This window comes from Lagopus muta, chromosome Z (genome assembly GCF_023343835.1).
Source record: "Lagopus muta isolate bLagMut1 chromosome Z, bLagMut1 primary, whole genome shotgun sequence".
Taxonomy (NCBI): Eukaryota; Metazoa; Chordata; class Aves; order Galliformes; family Phasianidae; genus Lagopus; species Lagopus muta.
The window spans coordinates 55,845,096-55,862,176 of record NC_064472.1 but is presented as its reverse complement, the minus strand read 5'-3'; the positions used below and the strand labels follow the sequence as shown (position 1 = coordinate 55,862,176).

At 44.4% G+C, this 17,081-nt stretch overlaps 1 protein-coding gene across 9 annotated transcripts in view; it reads right to left on the bottom strand.

Annotated features, from left to right (window-relative positions):
• The window catches only part of NRG1 (neuregulin 1), a 452,833-nt gene that overhangs the window by 82,746 nt on the left and 353,006 nt on the right, over positions 1-17,081 (bottom strand). The window contains exons 1-2 of one of the 9 annotated variants that reach the window (XM_048931058.1): positions 10,842-11,107; positions 9,734-10,418 (exon numbers count right to left, since the gene is read on the bottom strand). The exons of 6 other annotated variants lie outside the window; for them this stretch is intronic. In XM_048931058.1, the coding sequence (XP_048787015.1) occupies positions 9,734-10,361 (628 nt within the window). In that variant the 5' untranslated portion in view covers positions 10,362-10,418; positions 10,842-11,107. Of the gene's footprint in view, positions 1-9,733; positions 10,464-10,841; positions 11,108-17,081 lie in introns of those variants that run through there. 2 more of the 9 variants (XM_048931056.1, XM_048931057.1) reach the window with 2 other exon arrangements.

Here is a 17,081-nt window from a genome sequence, read left to right as displayed (position 1 = left end):
AATCTCCACTATATGGTGAATTCACATGCTTGGAAGTAGCAATCGACAAAAAGGTTGCTAGCCATGTCGAATCTCTGAACATTTAAAAGCCAGCACACATGTTGGTTTTCATGGCCATACACCATTCTGTAAAGCACAGGGGAATTTTGAGATAACTTACAATTAACTTTGAAAAATAGATTGTGTGTTACTGCATTGATTGGCTGTTTGGCCTGAAATGCAGCCTTTCTGTGCACACCAACAGAATACATGCACAGCTGTATGTCATGAAAATTGCACAGCTGAAACAGTTTGTAAAAATTGTTAGTGATAACCTTCACAATCTGTTAACTCTATTGCTAAATCCTAGTCTCTAAAAAGCAGGGTGGGCTGATAAAATGCATAAGGCGATAGCTGCAGTGTACCAAGGGCTTTTGCACAAAGTGACAGGAGGAAATTCAATGACTGAGAGCCATGCTGCTGTGCAGGCAGAGCAGAGTGGCTCCAGCCCTTGGGGAAGCTGAGACAACAGGGCACAAAGAGCACCTCCTTGGATTTCAGCATTGGTGAGGAATATGTAGCCAGCACGGATGGATGGTGAGGGGATCTGCTTTGCGGAGGTTTGCTGAGAAGCAAAGCATGGCCTAAGAAGGGATGTTCATATTCATAGTCCACCTCTTCAGCAGGAGAAAAATCTGCCTCCTGACCTTCTGCAATGTCTAAGGCAGAATTGTAGGTATCTGTGGCTTTAGGGAATAGAGATTTCTGCTTTGTTCCTGACAAGAAAGGGTCAGATGTCTCTTGCTTGCCTGTACTTGGCAGATTTAAATGCTTCTTTCCAGTTTCCCAGTACTTTCCTGGCTGTTTTATGTTCTTCTGTGTCTTGTATGAGCTCAAGCTTCCCCAACCCTGTGCATCAACCCAGCAGGAAACCTTCAGTTGTCTATCACAAGGACACCAGTTTGCTTCCCCACTAGTTCAGACTAGATGCAGAAGTGATCCTTCTTCCATTCCCCTGCAGCTGTTTCTCTCACCTTGATAAATGTCTCCCTTACTAAGGCACTTTACCTCCACAACGATAACTGTTCTGCTGAGCACACTCATGGCCTGACGAGTGCTGTCTTGAAAATACCAGAGTATCTTGAAATCATCAGACATTGTGACTTTCTTGATATGATCATGCTACCAAATCCCCACATCCTGTGATGATTCCAGATGCCTGACCATCTGATCCTATTAGGCTGAGTCCATGCAGCAGACAAAGTGGGACAGAAGTGTGAGAAGAAAATGTAATCATTCAACTGTATTTAATCTGATAGACCCTAACACCAAAATCCTTCTCTCCCATGTATACATACTCCGGGGATGCTGTCACTTGTGGAAGAAAGAACCAAATACTGGAAGAGCTGAGACAACAAACTAAATTATGAGTATGCTGATGCAATGATTCTTGGGACAATATTACAAGAAATGTCTGAAGGGCAAGTAGCAAGAAATCTTTGAAAGCATGACCACAAGTGACTGATGGAGTCTGCACAGTCAAAACCAATGACAGAACTCCCTCACTCTTCAATCAAGGAGCTTTGCTGGGGGTATCCCTCAGAGCAGAACAGAAACAGCTGTGGAATGAGAAAGATGGAAGAACCTCTGAAGTGCAGCACTGATAAGGAACGGTGATGTCAGTTTATTATTCCCTTGACTGGCCCCTAGAGTTATTGTTGCACCCAAGCAAGTAGCAGCACATGGCCCTGGGGACAGCTCAGGAAGCAGGGCAGAAAGGGCCCCTGTATATGTGACATATGGGTCTTTTGCCCTGACTGGACATCATTACTTATTTACTGCTTAAAACACTAAGTAGGCACTAGCAGTAGCTCATGCATCTTGGTGCTTCTTAACAGTGACAGAGAGAACGAACAGTTTTTACTGCCCCTTATTGGGATTTTGGACTAGCTCATGTGTAAGTATCATATCAAAATTAAAGCACTATTTATCTGAAAACCAAGAAAGTGTGAAGGGGGCTGAAATAATTCAGGGACTGAAAACCATTCCCTCCTTGGGGAGAATTATGGAGCTCAGCATGCCTGGTCTGTCAAGAAGACTTGGATAACTACTGCCCAAGAGGAGAAACAGATGTCATTAAGGAGATTTTAAATCTAGGTGAGAAAGGTATAAATGAATGAACATCCAGAATACAAACACGTATTTCAAAATCAGTATGCGTGGTCCTGTTTCAAAGAGAATGATGGAATATGTGAAAACACAATCTTTCTCTTGGTTTTGACACCACAAATGGGACATGTCTGGAAGAAACTAGTCAGGAAGATTCTCTGTGCCATGTTGTTCATGGACTAGAGCATCTCAATGCTCTTCTAGGTTTTATAGAGTTACAGACCAGAAAATATGCCAGTGAAAATTCAGGTCATTTTGTTCAAGCTGAAAAACTAAATTCATTACAGAGATTAATTTAGAATAGTAGAAAGGATAAGTAACTCTAATTCTTCCTGGGATCCAGTCCCCTCAGCTTTAGACTGTTAGCACCTTAGAAGACTCAAGTTATTTTTTGTGAGCTTGCAGTCCTTTTCTTTTTTCTTATCTGAAATGCTTTTGAACAAGCTTGATACTCTTTTTTTTTTTTTTCTCTCCTTTGATCTGTCTAATCATGTGAATTAATTGACTGTTAAAAATTGTAAAAAATTCAGATCTCTTTCAGGAATTCCATAGAAATGCCGAACAGTGTCACAAATCATGCTTAAGATCACAGCTTCATATACTCACCCCGCCCCGTGCCATGTGACTACCAACCCAGTATTGATTTCCTTTCATCTCAAAAACTGAAGCAATATTCATTGCCAAAATAAAAAGCTGTCTGAGTTATGAGAACGCACTGCCAGCAAGTTCCAGAATGAAACATAGATACAAAAAGAAAAAAGTGGGGGTGGGGGGCAGTGAAAGCATATGTGGAATAGCTGAATAAACTCTCTGATATGTATTAGAATGAGGTTTTAATCATAAAACTACACAGGAGCAAAAGTAATAGATGGGTGCCACAGTCTCACCATTCTTGTCTACACCAGAAGGAACTTGCCTCTAGTTTAGCTCAGAGCAGCCCAGAGGGGCAACCAGCCATGTCCCCATGGATTTGCTCCTGCCTATCTTTCGCTGGCTAAAACCTTCTGCCTCATGACTCAGCCTCTCCTAGGAATTGGGGGAGGACAGTAGACAGGATGAGACAGGACAGGTTGTAAATAAGCAGTCACATCAGCCTTACACTGGCCAAAACTGCAGCATAGTTATTTCTTCCTTGCTGCTTTCAAATCTCTCTAATTGCCAAATGACAGTCATGCTCTGGCTCTTGAGTTTAATGTGTACCTCCTACCAAGTCTGGGCCTCCACAAAACATTTTAATGTGAAGGAGCAAGATGTAATTCACAGTGTTTTCTCCCCAGGACACTGAGCTGTCTGTAGTATAAATAGTAAGGGTAGCCAGCATGACTACCATAAAGCAATCCGCATAAAGACAGTGCCTGCTCATCTTCAGAGCCTGTCTGGACAGTGAGAGGGCAGAAGTCCTTCACCAGAGATGCTCCAAATTCATCTACCAATCTCCAAGAGGCAACATGCCTCCATCCGTTCCTGATTTCACATGGCCTGAACCTAACCCTAAGCACAAGGACGTCCTTTTTTGCTTCCCTTAGTACCTTGTAGCAAAAACAGAATTTGGGTTCAAAATAGTCTGATTTCCTCAAAGGAAAGAATTCCCTCCCCTCAGCCACACAAAGCCTCTGCCCCTAACACTGCCCCATCCTGGGCAAGGCCAGCTTTTTCCTCTTAGAAGTCTTTCATCACCTCCTGTGGCACTTTCTAGGGCTGTCTGCCCTTTCCTGATGCAGAGCTAAAGCAGTCTCTTCCCAGGTACTGTCTGCAGTAGATTGGCATCACATGTGCTCTCCCTGAACCAGCTGCCTCATTGCATTGCTATTGATTCCGAGTTGGATTTCTGCAGCAAATCTATTGCATCTCCATTAGCAAGACTGCAAATGATGAAAACGCTCATTTGTATTGTTTCAGCTCTGCATTACAATTAACCTGCTGCCTCTGCTCCAGTGAGCCAAATTCTACCTTCTCATCTGATGCTGAGGCAGTTGCCCAAGGTTTCTCTGTGCCTGGGGGTGAGGCACTGCAAATCTGAGGTGGGGCAGCTGTATGTCTTTATTTACAGTGCACAAATAGGAAATCAAACATTTCACTCACAAGTACCACAGATACTAAAAAGATGATCATTTTGGTGATCCAAACACTGCTGTTTTTGTTTCATTTTTAAAATTTTTTTTAAAATCTATTTTGCTTAGAAACTTTTGATGCAGTACAGTCCCAGCTGTCATTTTTAATAAAGAGTGGTCATAGATTCCATGTAGCTATGGCGTATTTCTGTATTCACATATGCTTTTAAAAAGGTATACAAGTGAAGCTACTCTTCAGAAATAGAGACTATTACTATGAGAACGTACTTCAGAACATTTTCTCCATTGTGCTCTGCCCATGATGCTTTATGTGTGCAAGAAAAACTGCATTCGTGTTTTAAAAGCTGTGGGGGTGCTTTTACAAGAGAAGGAAATGCAGAACTGATCAGTTTCCCTCTGCATGCTTACTAGAAGAAAGAAGTGTTTCTGTGCAAGCAGTGAGTCTTAACAATGGGGAAGGCAGAGAACTATAAAAAATCAAAATAGTAATAAGTTAATCTGGCCAAACTGTGTGCTTATTGAAGGTGTTTTACAGGCAGTGTGGCGGACTGGGCTGGAGAGAGAAAATATGCATAAATCGATTACCTCTTTGGAAAGCTTAATCAAGGACGTGAACTCCCTGAAATCTGCAGCATCTTATGCATCTTATCCTATCAGCCCAACTGCACCCTACCTTGGGTATTACTGCCGTACTGCTGTAGACGTGTAAGTCATCACAACCTTTGGGACAGTGGAGAAAGAAGTGTCTGAGGCATAAAAAGACTGGATGGCTCAGTAAATTGCCACTTGCTTTACTGCTGCATGTTAATGGAGGGCTAGTTTTGTCTTCAGAGCTTACTGAGATCAGTATGTCTATATTACACTCTAAAGTTAGGCTTAGAACTTGTCTGGTATCTGGGCCATGATTAATTATAACTGTCTCATGACAAGACATTGTTAATTCACAGGGCTTGACAAAGAAAAGTCCCGGTTTTCAAGACAAGTCTTGGAGTTGTTGCATTGCCAAAACTTACTGGAGGAAGGGAGTGACTCTTCCAAGTCGCACTGTGATAACCACCCTAGGCAAGGTCTCTTCCTTAATGCTGACCAGGAAGCCGAGGCAGCTTAGCTTTCTAATGCAGGCATTTAGATGTCTGAGGCTAATCAACAACAATATTGTATCACATATGGAATAACACATGCTCAAAGATGTTCTAATGCACTGGAGAAAAAGGAGCCTCCTTTGCAGTGCTGTCCTACCTAATAGTGAAAACAGGAAAAGCTGCTATGCAACCTGTTGTGCATCACCTCCACCTGCAGCTCTATGACCTTCACGCTGCCAGATGCTGCCAGGCATGGAGTTAACCCTACAGTGTTGCAGTGGGGCTCTGAACTGCAGAGCATGGGTCAAAACTGGCCTTTTTGAGAAAAAAGAACAAACACATGACAAGCTGCTATCGGCAAATCCTCACCATCCATGAATTGAAACCTTTCCCTGGGCTGCAACACCTGTAAACCAGAGGGAAAGGCTCCCTCCAGCTTGCCACAGAGATAAAATACAGACCTTTGCAATCACTGGCTGTACAGGAAAGGACATCGGACTCAGAACTGAGAATGAACAAGTGAAACTGGCAAATAGAGAAACTCGCAAGGAGATTTTGCAGTAGTATATCAAATTAAGTGACAGGCCAGTTTTCTTTTGACTTTTTCCCATCATAACCCTAAAATGACACAAGAAATTCAGCCATCATGACTGGACTACTTTGGAGGACAGTCAAGATAATTTCATAGGTAAATGTCCACTGTGGAATTTTTTCCAACATTTTTTCTACCCAGGATAAGAAAGCAGCAGCTTCTGCTAATGGTTGTTCAATGCACCTGAAGAGGCACCTGAAATTAGCAAAAGGAGAAGACAGTGGTCCCAGGCAAGGCTGGTTAATAGCAGCATGCAGTGCTTTCTCTTCTTCACCTCGTTTTCCAGGCTGGCCCAGAAAAGCTCAGAGAACATGGAGGTAGTGGGATGGAGATGTAGCTGACCCATCAACCCCCTGCACCCCAAGGAGCCAGGGAGGCCAAAGTGTAAAGAATGCAGGAACAGCCCAGGTCTTGGGCATCTTCTCTTCAGGCACAGCCAAAGGACAGAAGTGCCCTTTGGCACCCCAGAAAGGCAGCCCTGTAGGAGCTGGAGGGACCAGAGGGCTTTGAGAGTGTTAGAAGAAGCTGCATGTGAGGCAGACATAAATGGAGCTGCTTCTGATGCTGAGAGCACAATGCTACGTACTCATGTCTCCCGTGCAGACCTAAAGCACTCTGGCCAGTCAGCCCTCTCCTTTCCAGACTAATCTGAAAGGTGGATTTGTTTAGGAAGAAATCACTTAATGGGAAGAATAGACCACGAAAACATCTGTACAGAGGAGAATGCCTTGTTTGCAGATGTATGGATGTAGTTACTGAAATACAGATCTGACAGTACAAAGGAAGTGTGTTGGTCACTAACCTAGATAAATGGTGGAACTGTATTTGAAGGTGATGACTAAGGCAGAAGTAAAATTTAGCTGCTGAACTATGTTAGCATTTTTACAATGTGCTTGTCTTCACAAGCAAGGGAGATTGTAGCTTAGTGAGTAATACTATATCCTGCATGCGGAGAAACCTTCTCTGGAGTAATTGCACTAGGATAGACACTCTCAACTTTAAAATGTTCACCTTTAAAACATTCACCTTTCCTTTCTATTTCAGTAAAGGAGACATGCTATTATAATATAAGATGGTAACTAACTAGAAAGGAAGTAATTTTTTTCTGTATTGATAAAGGGCAAAGCATAATAATAGAAGGGAGACCAGTCTTGAATCTAATGTACCAGACACAATTACTAGGATTGTCTCTCTTCTGCTTTCTCTCCCAGGCTCCAGGAGAAAGAAGAATCAATTAGCTCTCAACAGAGGATGACCTTGAAGGATACAGCTTTAAGGGGAATATGCTGAGTAAGACAGAAAAGAGAGTAGAAGAAAAGGATTTGGAAACTCACAGAAGGGCTTGGTTCGGAAGCAGTACCACAGAATATGAAATCTATCAGTTCTTTTTTAGTTCTGCTCTGAAAAAGAAAGTAATATTATAGTATGAAAGGGAGTTTCTGGGAACAAGTTACCTCCTTCTGCCTGGAACAGCAAAAAGGACACTGAGGCAAAAGAAAGGACAATTCAATTTACAGATGCTACTTTCCAAGCCATCTCTCAAAATTTTATAGCTGTCAAAAGCGCTCATAAAAAAAAAAAAAGTTACCGTTGATGCAATCTGTCAACCTCTCCAACAAATCTTGCTCTACATAAAATGCAACAACGTGTTTGAAATGCAGCTGTTTCAAAAACCCCAAGACGGTCCTTTTAGAGCTGTCCAAATCATTCATTTCATGCTTGCTTTAATTCTTAGGCAGATCTTCTGCAGTGCACTTTTCCAGCTCTGTTTTATTAGAGCTTCAGCCCTTTGCCACAGCCAGAATTACGCACCACGGTTAGACTCACTGCAGGCTACACGGTTAGACTCACTGCAGGCTACACAACCTTCTCCCTCAGTGCAACCTGAGCTCAAATTGATGCAAGTTCTCCCTCTCCTTTCAGTCTGTTCCTATCTGTCTTAAAAATATTAAGAAAATTAAGACAACAGTAGGAAATCCAACTCAACCACCTGATTTCTGGACAACCATTTACTTTCCAGATGTAAGCAGATATGAAAGCAGATAATGGCTTTTTTTTTCCTGGTAACTGCTCCAAAGAGTTTTTGTCTCCTCTTCATTTATTTGCTGATGAAATGAGATTACCAGGTGATTGAGAAAGGTTTGCCTCACAAATGTAAATTCAGAAGGGTTGTTTTGACATAACCAGCTTTTGGTTGTTTCTCCCTAACGTAGGAAAGAGGCCATTTTGACTAGATGGTGCTCGCTGGTCACTATACGGACTGGACTAAAAAGAGCTGTCATATCCTTGATGCCCCTTACAATATCCACAGTACAGAAGAGATTTTCTACATCAACGATTAAGAAAATATCACCGAGCATAGTTTTGTATACCTGAAAAGGTAGTTAAGTGTCCCAGTAATTCAAATGATGTTTTACCTCCCACAAACAAAGCTGGCACAGTAGTATTTCCCTATCAGACTATTTCCATCAGATGAATTACTGTTAGTCCAGTATTCCACTGTCACCCATTATATAAGCAAAAGCCTGCAGGCATTCTATGCAAATATCTAAAATTACATTTCTGTGATTCTGGAATCATTCCTAACAGTCAGTTGATCAATGCTAGTTCTTGGCTGGAAGGATCTTTGCTGAAATCACTGTAATCATGCTCTTTTTCACTTGCAAAGGTGCTGGCCCAAAAATGTTCTAGCTAGTCCAATTGCCACGTATCTATACTGAGTCCAGTCTTGGTGGGGCTAAACTCAGAAGTGAACTTATGGTGCCTTCGGGTTTGCAAGGTGAGGTTGAGCAGGTAACACCTACAAGGTGGGTATCTTGGGGCACTACAGGGAAGGCACAAGAGAGAAGAATGTCCTGCAAGACAATTTGCAAGGAACTAAGCTGCACACTCTGATCACTGCAGCTATCTGAAGGAAACCACAGCCCTGTGCTGTTGGTGCAATAGCATGCTACCTTCTTTTTTTACTGGAGTTGCACAATTTTATTCAGCTCAGAAACTGCTGGCTTGCTTTGCTTCAGACTTGATGGGTTAAAATGAGGAATGTCAAAGAAATTACATTTCAACAATGTGGTGTTCTGATGCTTTATGATCACTACTGAGAAAATAATCCAGGTACCCCTGGATATGTTTTTCACTTTAAGGATGAACAAAGACTAATTTGAAAACTGTTTCACACTCCCTTTGCATGGACAAGAATCCCTTTTCTGAAATGCCCCACAGAAAGCAATGAGTTATTGTCTCATGTTCAACACGATTCAGCACCTAGAGAAGGGGACAGATACAGAGAAATGTGTGCTATGCTCTTAAAAGAAAGGGAAAGATCACAAATTAATCACTTCCTTAGTAACTCCCGTTCTCTAACTACAAATACACTGTCACTCTTTCCCACCGTTCTGCCTGATTGCTTCAGGATGACAGGGATGCCTGCCAACAGCGGACTTCAGGAAGGAGGTAGCAGAAATGCTCTGCAAGCAAGGCAAAGAAAATGAACACAAATGGAAGACCCAGTACAGGACACACACCAAATTCATAAGAGAAATAGGCTGACAGACCATATGGAATAGTATTTCAGGTAAACCCTTGATGTAAATCACATGCTTCCTTACAGGTGGATACAGAGAAAAAGATGGCACTAAGTCTTTACAGAGGTCCCAGACGAAGCTGTGCTCACTGCTATGCACACTTCGCTAGAGTTCAGAAATGTGGTACCAATCTCAGCAGTCAGCACATGTCAGTCATATGACCCCCTGGGAGAACAGCTGCAGTTAGGGGCTTTTTCTTTTTTTTTTTTTTTTGGTGGAAAGGAAAACAAAAAGAAACACATAGCTTCTACTTACAAAGTTTTGGAGCAGTTTGGAGACTGGTTTCTGTTGCTTGTGCCTGAGATGCCTTGGTAGGCTCCGGGGAAGTTGGTGACAGTGATGGTGCAGCAGAGGACCACAACCCAACATCTAGGATGCGGTTGTAGAGAGAAGGCTGAAGGAAGGGTCTGGAGGGCACGAGCGAACTGTCAGTTTGCACTGTCACTTCAGCCTTGCTTTCAAGGCTAGGTATGGGGAAGGGTGAGGCATACACCTCTGAAGGCACCCAGGCAGACAGAGCTGTAGGATCCACAGTGCTCCTTGGGTCTTGTCCTATCCTCCCAGGGTCAAGGTGTGTAGGAGAGTCATACTCAAAAATCTTGTCCACAAAGACCCACTTGAGGCCAGCAATGCAGAGGCAGAGGCTGAGCAGGCAAGCCAGGATAGGGGCAATGCAGATCTTCTCGGAGTTGAGGCAGCCCTTCAGTCGCTCTGCCTCCAGGCACACACAGCAGGTCGCGGCCAGGCCTGCCACCCCTGAGACCCTGCTGTCCTCTCTGTGAGGCCCCGGCATGTTCTCCTCAGCCGGGAGCCCATCAAGGGATGCATCAGGGCTCAACTGAGCCGAAGGGCTGGGGAAAGTCTCGGTGGCTACTTCAGACATGGTTGAGCTCTGACACAGCTCACCTCCAAAAGGCCTTAACTCTATCACAGTCCATTACTGTGAAATACAGACAAAAAGAGACGGAGTAACAGTCACAGCGCTCAGCAAAAATCACAGGGCAGGAGTCAAAGAAAGGTCCGAGCTCAGCAACATCATCTGAACCAGGAGAAGAGGAACGCAAGGGAAAAAGGAGACCCTCCCACCCCCTGCCCAAGCCCTCTACTGCTCACGCTGCCTTGCTGAAGCCAAAGGCAGCTCTGCAGTCACTGCGCTCTTGTTTCCTGGGCACTTTTATAATTCCTTATACGCCTCTCAAGCAATTCCAGCTCTTCTGAGTGAGGGAAGAAGCGTCCCCCCGAAAGCAAGCAAAACAAAACAAAACAGGGGGAAGGAGGGTGGGGAGGAAGACAACCACGAGCAGCGAACAAATTGACCGGATTAAGTGAACCAATAGCCCAGAGCGAAAGGCAAGACTCTCACCTTGAGCATCTGAGGCTGGTATCTGCTTAGGCGAGGAAAACAATTGTCATGCGGTAGAAGGAGCAAAAGCAAAATCTGTAACAACAGCGGCAGCGGCAGAAGTGACAGTAGCAGCAGCATCCTGTCGCGTTACAGCGGCGGCTGAAAGAGGCTGAATCATTACAGAGCAGCAGGTGCTCGCTGTCTGAGCATCACTGCAAACAATGTCATTACACAGAGGTTTGAAAGGAAGAGCGATGCCAAGGCGATGGTAACTCCCTTTCTCTCCCCTCCCTCTTTGTCCTTCTTGAGAGCTCATTCACTTTCCTCCTTCCCCCCCGCCCCGCTCCCCCAGCCCCCTCGCAGCCTGTTTCTCTGATGTACAGGCTCACTCCTTCCTCCCGTCCCCACCCCCCGCCCTCTGCAGGGCTGGTCTGAGGGAAATCAGTGCACCCAGCAACGCAGGACTGTCAGTGACTTCCTATTTTATCCAATTAGGAAGAATAAAGGCCATCAAATCAAAGGGAGGCAGCGGGCAGGAGTTGTGCGCTGCCGCCCGATCTCTCTTTCCAGCCGGTCGGAGGAGGGCAGACACCGGCGGGGGAGGACGGGTGTCGGTGGGAGCGCGCCGGGCTGCGCGGGGCTCGCCGAGGCTCGCCGAGGCTGGCAACACCCGATTCCTCCCCGGGGAAGCCCGCTTTCCCGCAACAGCTTCTCCCCGCCTAACACCTAGAGCGTTTCTTTCCACGCCTCTGAGTAAGTTCGATCCACTAAGAATAACGCACATTAGGTCAAGCAGCAAAAAATAAAAAAGAAAAGTAAAAAAAATTCCCACTTCTGACAAATTTCCATTTCATTTATAGGCATCGTTTTACATTTAAAAATATATATATATATTCCGTTTTTAACCTCCCTTCCAAAACCATCCAAAACCAGAAAAAGGCAAAACCTTTGCAATACAGCCAGCTCCCCAACATAATTCTTGAAAGGCGGCTGCTGCTAAATTATGTCCTCACTCTGCCTTAGAGTAAAATAAAAAAGTGAAAACCCAAAGAACTGTGTTATTAACAAGACTTCCACTTTGTTCCTAAATGTGGCTGTCACTCCTCACCTCCACCTGAGTCTAGCACTAACTCCCATCCCCAAGAGCACAGAGTAAGGCAGGTAACAAAGCCTGGAACTGCCCTTATTCCCTACCCCTCCTGTCTCCAACAGAGAAGTGCACCTGTGAGACAGTATGTCTAAAGGGAGAGAGATTTTTCAGCTCAATTTCCTCAGCAAAAATGTCTGCACCAAAGGCTTAGCAATAGGAATACCCCTGCTACCCTAGTGTAAATGATTGCAGGATACATAATGAAACAAAGAATCAAGTGCTTCAAACTGCCCTGAACTAATTTTTTATTTTATTTTACTTTTTGTCAGTATGGTATCCAAAATGGAATTTCATTTGTAATGATATATTTTCGGTAGTGACTAAAAAGATGCCCGTCTCTACTCATCTCTTTTCTCTGCCTCATAATCCTCCCATTCACAAAGACTTCCAATGGAACATTAATAACATTCACATTAAAAAGGGTTTGTCAAAGTCTCAACGATTCCCATACTGTTTTCACAGACTCTCCTGTCAAGGACTAATTGATGGATGCCTGATCACACAGCTTCCTGTGAGACTGCAGTAGCCAACTGAAGTAATCATGATGCTACATTCAAGAATTTACCTTAAAGCATAGCCAGTGATAACAGTCCCTGGAAGAATGTAAAAAGATAAATCATCATACAATCAAGTCTACATTACTGCTGAAGTGTCTGGTCCTCAGGTTAATGATGTGATCAGTAGCCTGAGACAGAATGAACAGCTTGCACTGCACAGTTACACATCTCCTCTTATTATCAGGCACACGTGCTACTTAGCTGAAAACATTTTGCATGAGCACAGTCTCTTTCAAGTATCTCAAAACGTATTTCAAACAGCAGTAACAACATCACAGCCATAGAAGAGGGAACATCAGAGCAGCCTTGTTGTGTCTACAGTGATGGCCTGTGGGTACAAACACAAGCAAGATGCCTATGGAAAGACTGAATCCTTTCTTGGATTGAGTGATTAATCTGGGAGGGAGATGTACTTCCACACACACAGGTTACTACTCAGGTGTGAAGATGAAGAGTTGCTTTTCAAAGCTGAGAACCAGCAGCTGATTGCTTGATGCAAGTTTTTTAAAGTGTCCTGACATCTTCATTCATGCCTTATTTTCTAATCTACTTACTTCCAGTGAGAAGCTTTTCCCTGATGCTGCCTCTTTGAGCTGGTCTTTGTGCTACCTTTACACCACTGTCAGGTACACATTCCCTGTGCTGGCCTTCTGGGCTAACTAACCCTCCTCTTATACTCTCCTGTAATAATTTGCTCACATCTTTCTGCTGCTGAGGTGAATGGAAACACGCATGGAGATCTGCACTTTCCTTGGAAGTCACAGCCTCCACAGATAACGCTGTGCAGGTGGATGGAGGGATGTCAGCCCATCACCGCTGCTGACCTCGGTCGGCCCGGCTGTGCGCGCAGCCCCGGGAGCGCGGTGGGGACATTCCAGAGCTCCCTTCATGCGGCTGCATCTCTCCCTCCTCGCCCTGCCGGGGATACTGTGCCTAACGAGGGCAGCCGGGGCGGCTTCTGCCGCTCCTCCCCGCGCTTCTCCTTGCTCCCCGCCTCGGCGGCCGCAGCATCTCCGCGAGGCCCTGGCTCCATGCCCGGCTGCAGAGCCCTTAGCTGCCGCACGATCATTCCCCGCGGCACCTCCGGACCTGCCCCAGCACCGCGCCGCCAGCTCCTCCTTCTCCTCCTCCTCCTCCTTCCCGGCGGGGAGCCCGCGGAAGCATATTACGCCCCAGCCGTGGCGTTCCCGCTGTGCTCCGCTGTTCCCTTGCCGCAGGAGGGGCAGGGAGGGATGCTATACTGCATCACCCACCACCCGGTGCCTCTCTGGCACTGCTCCACAGGTGGCTGAAGGCAGGGCCGGGTCAGCCTAACTGGGATGTGCTGCTGGCTGGGGTCTCCGCTGCCCCATAGAAACGTAGGCATTCCCTCCTGGCAGCTGCAGGTTGGGGCCTTTAGAATTTCTGTACAGGCACTGGCATGCCCAGCTTATCCATGGGTTATGGCCCATGCAGGGGAGATGAATGGTTTGGAAAAGAGCAGCAGCTGGTTAGTAGAAAGGGAAACCTGGGAGAAAACAAGAGGCAGCGTGGACCTGAAGGTAACAAAATTTTACTGCAGTAGCCCTCCAGTGACCAGTGCAGAACAAAAAGGAAGGAGGTTACTTGCATGTTTGCAGCTAGGTCAGGTTCTAATGCAGAGATTTATTTCTGATTATTATACAGCTCGGATCGCCTCGGCTTACAGGAAAAAGTGGTATGATTCTAGACTAATGAAGCTAATGTGTGACTGATTTGGACTCTTGCCAGGTGTAAGTGGCAGATTGAAACACACAGGCTTATGAAACTGTAATTTTATTTTGTGGAGAATTTTGGTAAAGAATCAGGCGTTATTTTGCTAAGTTCCATTCCCACAAGACTGAGAAAGAAACACAAGGCATTAACTTTCAGCCTGAGATGGGGATGAACAAAATGTATCTGCTTCTTCAGTTTTACAAGCCCTAAAAGGAGGCTGAATTTGTATTACCTTGCTGTGGATGAACACTCTCTATGGCCAGCCATAAAGATGTGAATGAAACACGAGCAGATGAATAACCATAACTGACAGTATACAGCAAATTAGAGCAACTAGTGCCATTTCACTCAGCTGGCCCCTTGCTCCTATCATAATCACACCTAAATTTGCTGAAGTTTTTGGAAAAATTAGGCCTGGCATTTTCATGGAAATCACTGTATTCTGAATATCTAACTGCTTTAAATAAAATGTCTGCAATCCACATAATTCTCTAAGAATCATCTGCTCTTGCAGCTAATGGGACATAAGGAATGTAACCGCCTCCACAGGCGGTCATGTGCAATTTTCAGGTCTACTGGGTCGCAGCTTAAGAAAGGATGCTCATAGGACCACTGGGCAAGTGGTCACCCCCCAGGCCATTGTTGTTTTTTTAAGACCACATCAATTCTTCAGAAGACACAAGCAGCAATATATGGCATTAATTGTTCCATCATATGTTCGATCACATTCCCTTTTTTCCCCCATACATTGAGAAATTAAAAGCACCGTAACCAAGAAGCTAAAAAGAAAAAAAAAGTGCATGTTCATTAATAAGAGATTGATGAGGAAGATAAAAGGATCTCTTTTTATTGATTGCAAGCACTTTCTTCAAATTAAATAAGTGCACTATTTAAAGATGGAAGGGTGACCCAAAGCAAGTGGGCAGGCTCAATAAGCAGCATCAGTGCCAGCAGCCATAGTGTGGGAAGAGCTGGCTATCACGGTGCAAAAAATTAATTTATTTCTCCTTTCAGCGCTCCACCAATCTCCTCTCTTTAATCCATCTCCCTTGGACTGATGCCAGCACTCTCTCCCTTTGAGTCCTTCCAAAAGCCTTCACTAAAACCCCCATCTCTCAGATCAAATGACATAAAGAGAAAACTTCATTTTGCCTCTCTACTGGAACTGCAAATGCAAAAATGGGACAGGCTGTCATTTGCACACACATACATCTAATTTTTTACCTGATGGAAAGTGAATGGAATACAAGTGATATTGCTGCTGCTTGTATGTCTTTCCCCATTCCCACCACTTTCTTCCACTTTTTTTTTTTTTTTTTTTTTTTGGTAATCTGGTCATTTGCAGCCATGTGTGACTGAGGAGAAGTGATGCCAAGCCATTAAGAAAATGCAGGAAAACATGAGTGCTACAAACATAAAACCCCAAACACATATTCAGGCTTAGACATGAGGGTACATAGATCAATGTCAGCAGAATAATTAGTACTCTTAATAAATTGGGTGTAAGAGGGCCATACATGGAAAGACCACCTGCCCATAGAGGACCTCCTGTTGACTTCTGGTCAATAGAGGAGCCAGGAACAGGAGGAAGCACCATATCCAAACCATCTTTTTACCCTCAGGCCAAAACAACTATAGTGGAATTATTCCAGTGCCCACATAGGTGTGTCAGAAATGTTTCTTGGAAGTGTCTGGAGCATGGAATACAAACTTCGGTGCTTTTGAAAAGTTTATATTTGAGCAAGCTTATATTTCCTTTGTGCCAGAACTTTCTGTATTGGCTTCACCTATGCACATTTACACCAGGAACCCTTTTCTCTAAGTACAATAGCCATAGCTAACAAGAACAGTGATTTGAAAAAACAACAGAACTACAGAACAGAACGGACTTTTCAGAGTATGTTTATATTTTAAATAGCTGCAGCCACTAATTGAAACTGAAAACTGCCATAAAATGGGCTGTTATTTCAGGGGAACCAAAAGGTTTTTTGAATCTTTTCATCTTCAAGAGAAATGTGAGACACTGACTTTCTTTCATCCTAATCAGAAGCAGAGCTTGTGGCACTACGTGAGACACAGAAACTCAACATCAAACCATGAATGTCAGGGTTTTTCATCAATGACACTGACTCACTTGCCCGACTTCTACTCAGTCACAAAATCTAGGATAAGCACAGCCATTGGTGAGATTAATGACAACTGACTCTGCTGTGTGATAAAGGAGCATTTAAGAAATTGAAAGACCTGTAATGCCATCAGCTGGGCTCTTCTGCCAATGAGCAGATACAGCAGAAAGAAGACCTCTGTATTTTATTGTTTCCTTCAGATTCAGCACCACCTTCACCCCATGACTGGCACCTCTTTGTTTTGCAGTGAGGCAGTGAGCTGGGACAGCACGATGACTACACAGCTGAGGTGCACTCATTAACTCCCGCCCACCTCAATGGCCAAATGCACTTGTGGGCCTGCATTCGAGCAAATATATTCAGAGATGGAGCAAATTCCTTGAGGGTGCTGGCTGGCCAGTGGCAATACTGCTGCTTTGTACAGACATGGCTATCTAGGACTTCTGGATGGCAAGCCTAGGGACTATGTTCCTCTGCCATGGCCATGAGTGTTTTTTTTCACATCCACAGTCCCTCTGATGCTGAGGGACTCCCTGGACACAGAAAATTTGAAAAAAACATTCTGAAACTCTTGAATTAAGAAATTATTCTGCTCCCACTGATCCCTGGTTAATGAAGTATTCAAATGGGCATGGAGTTAAACAAGTGGTAAAATGCCTTCCTGATTAGAGATGGGTTAGATCATATGTCT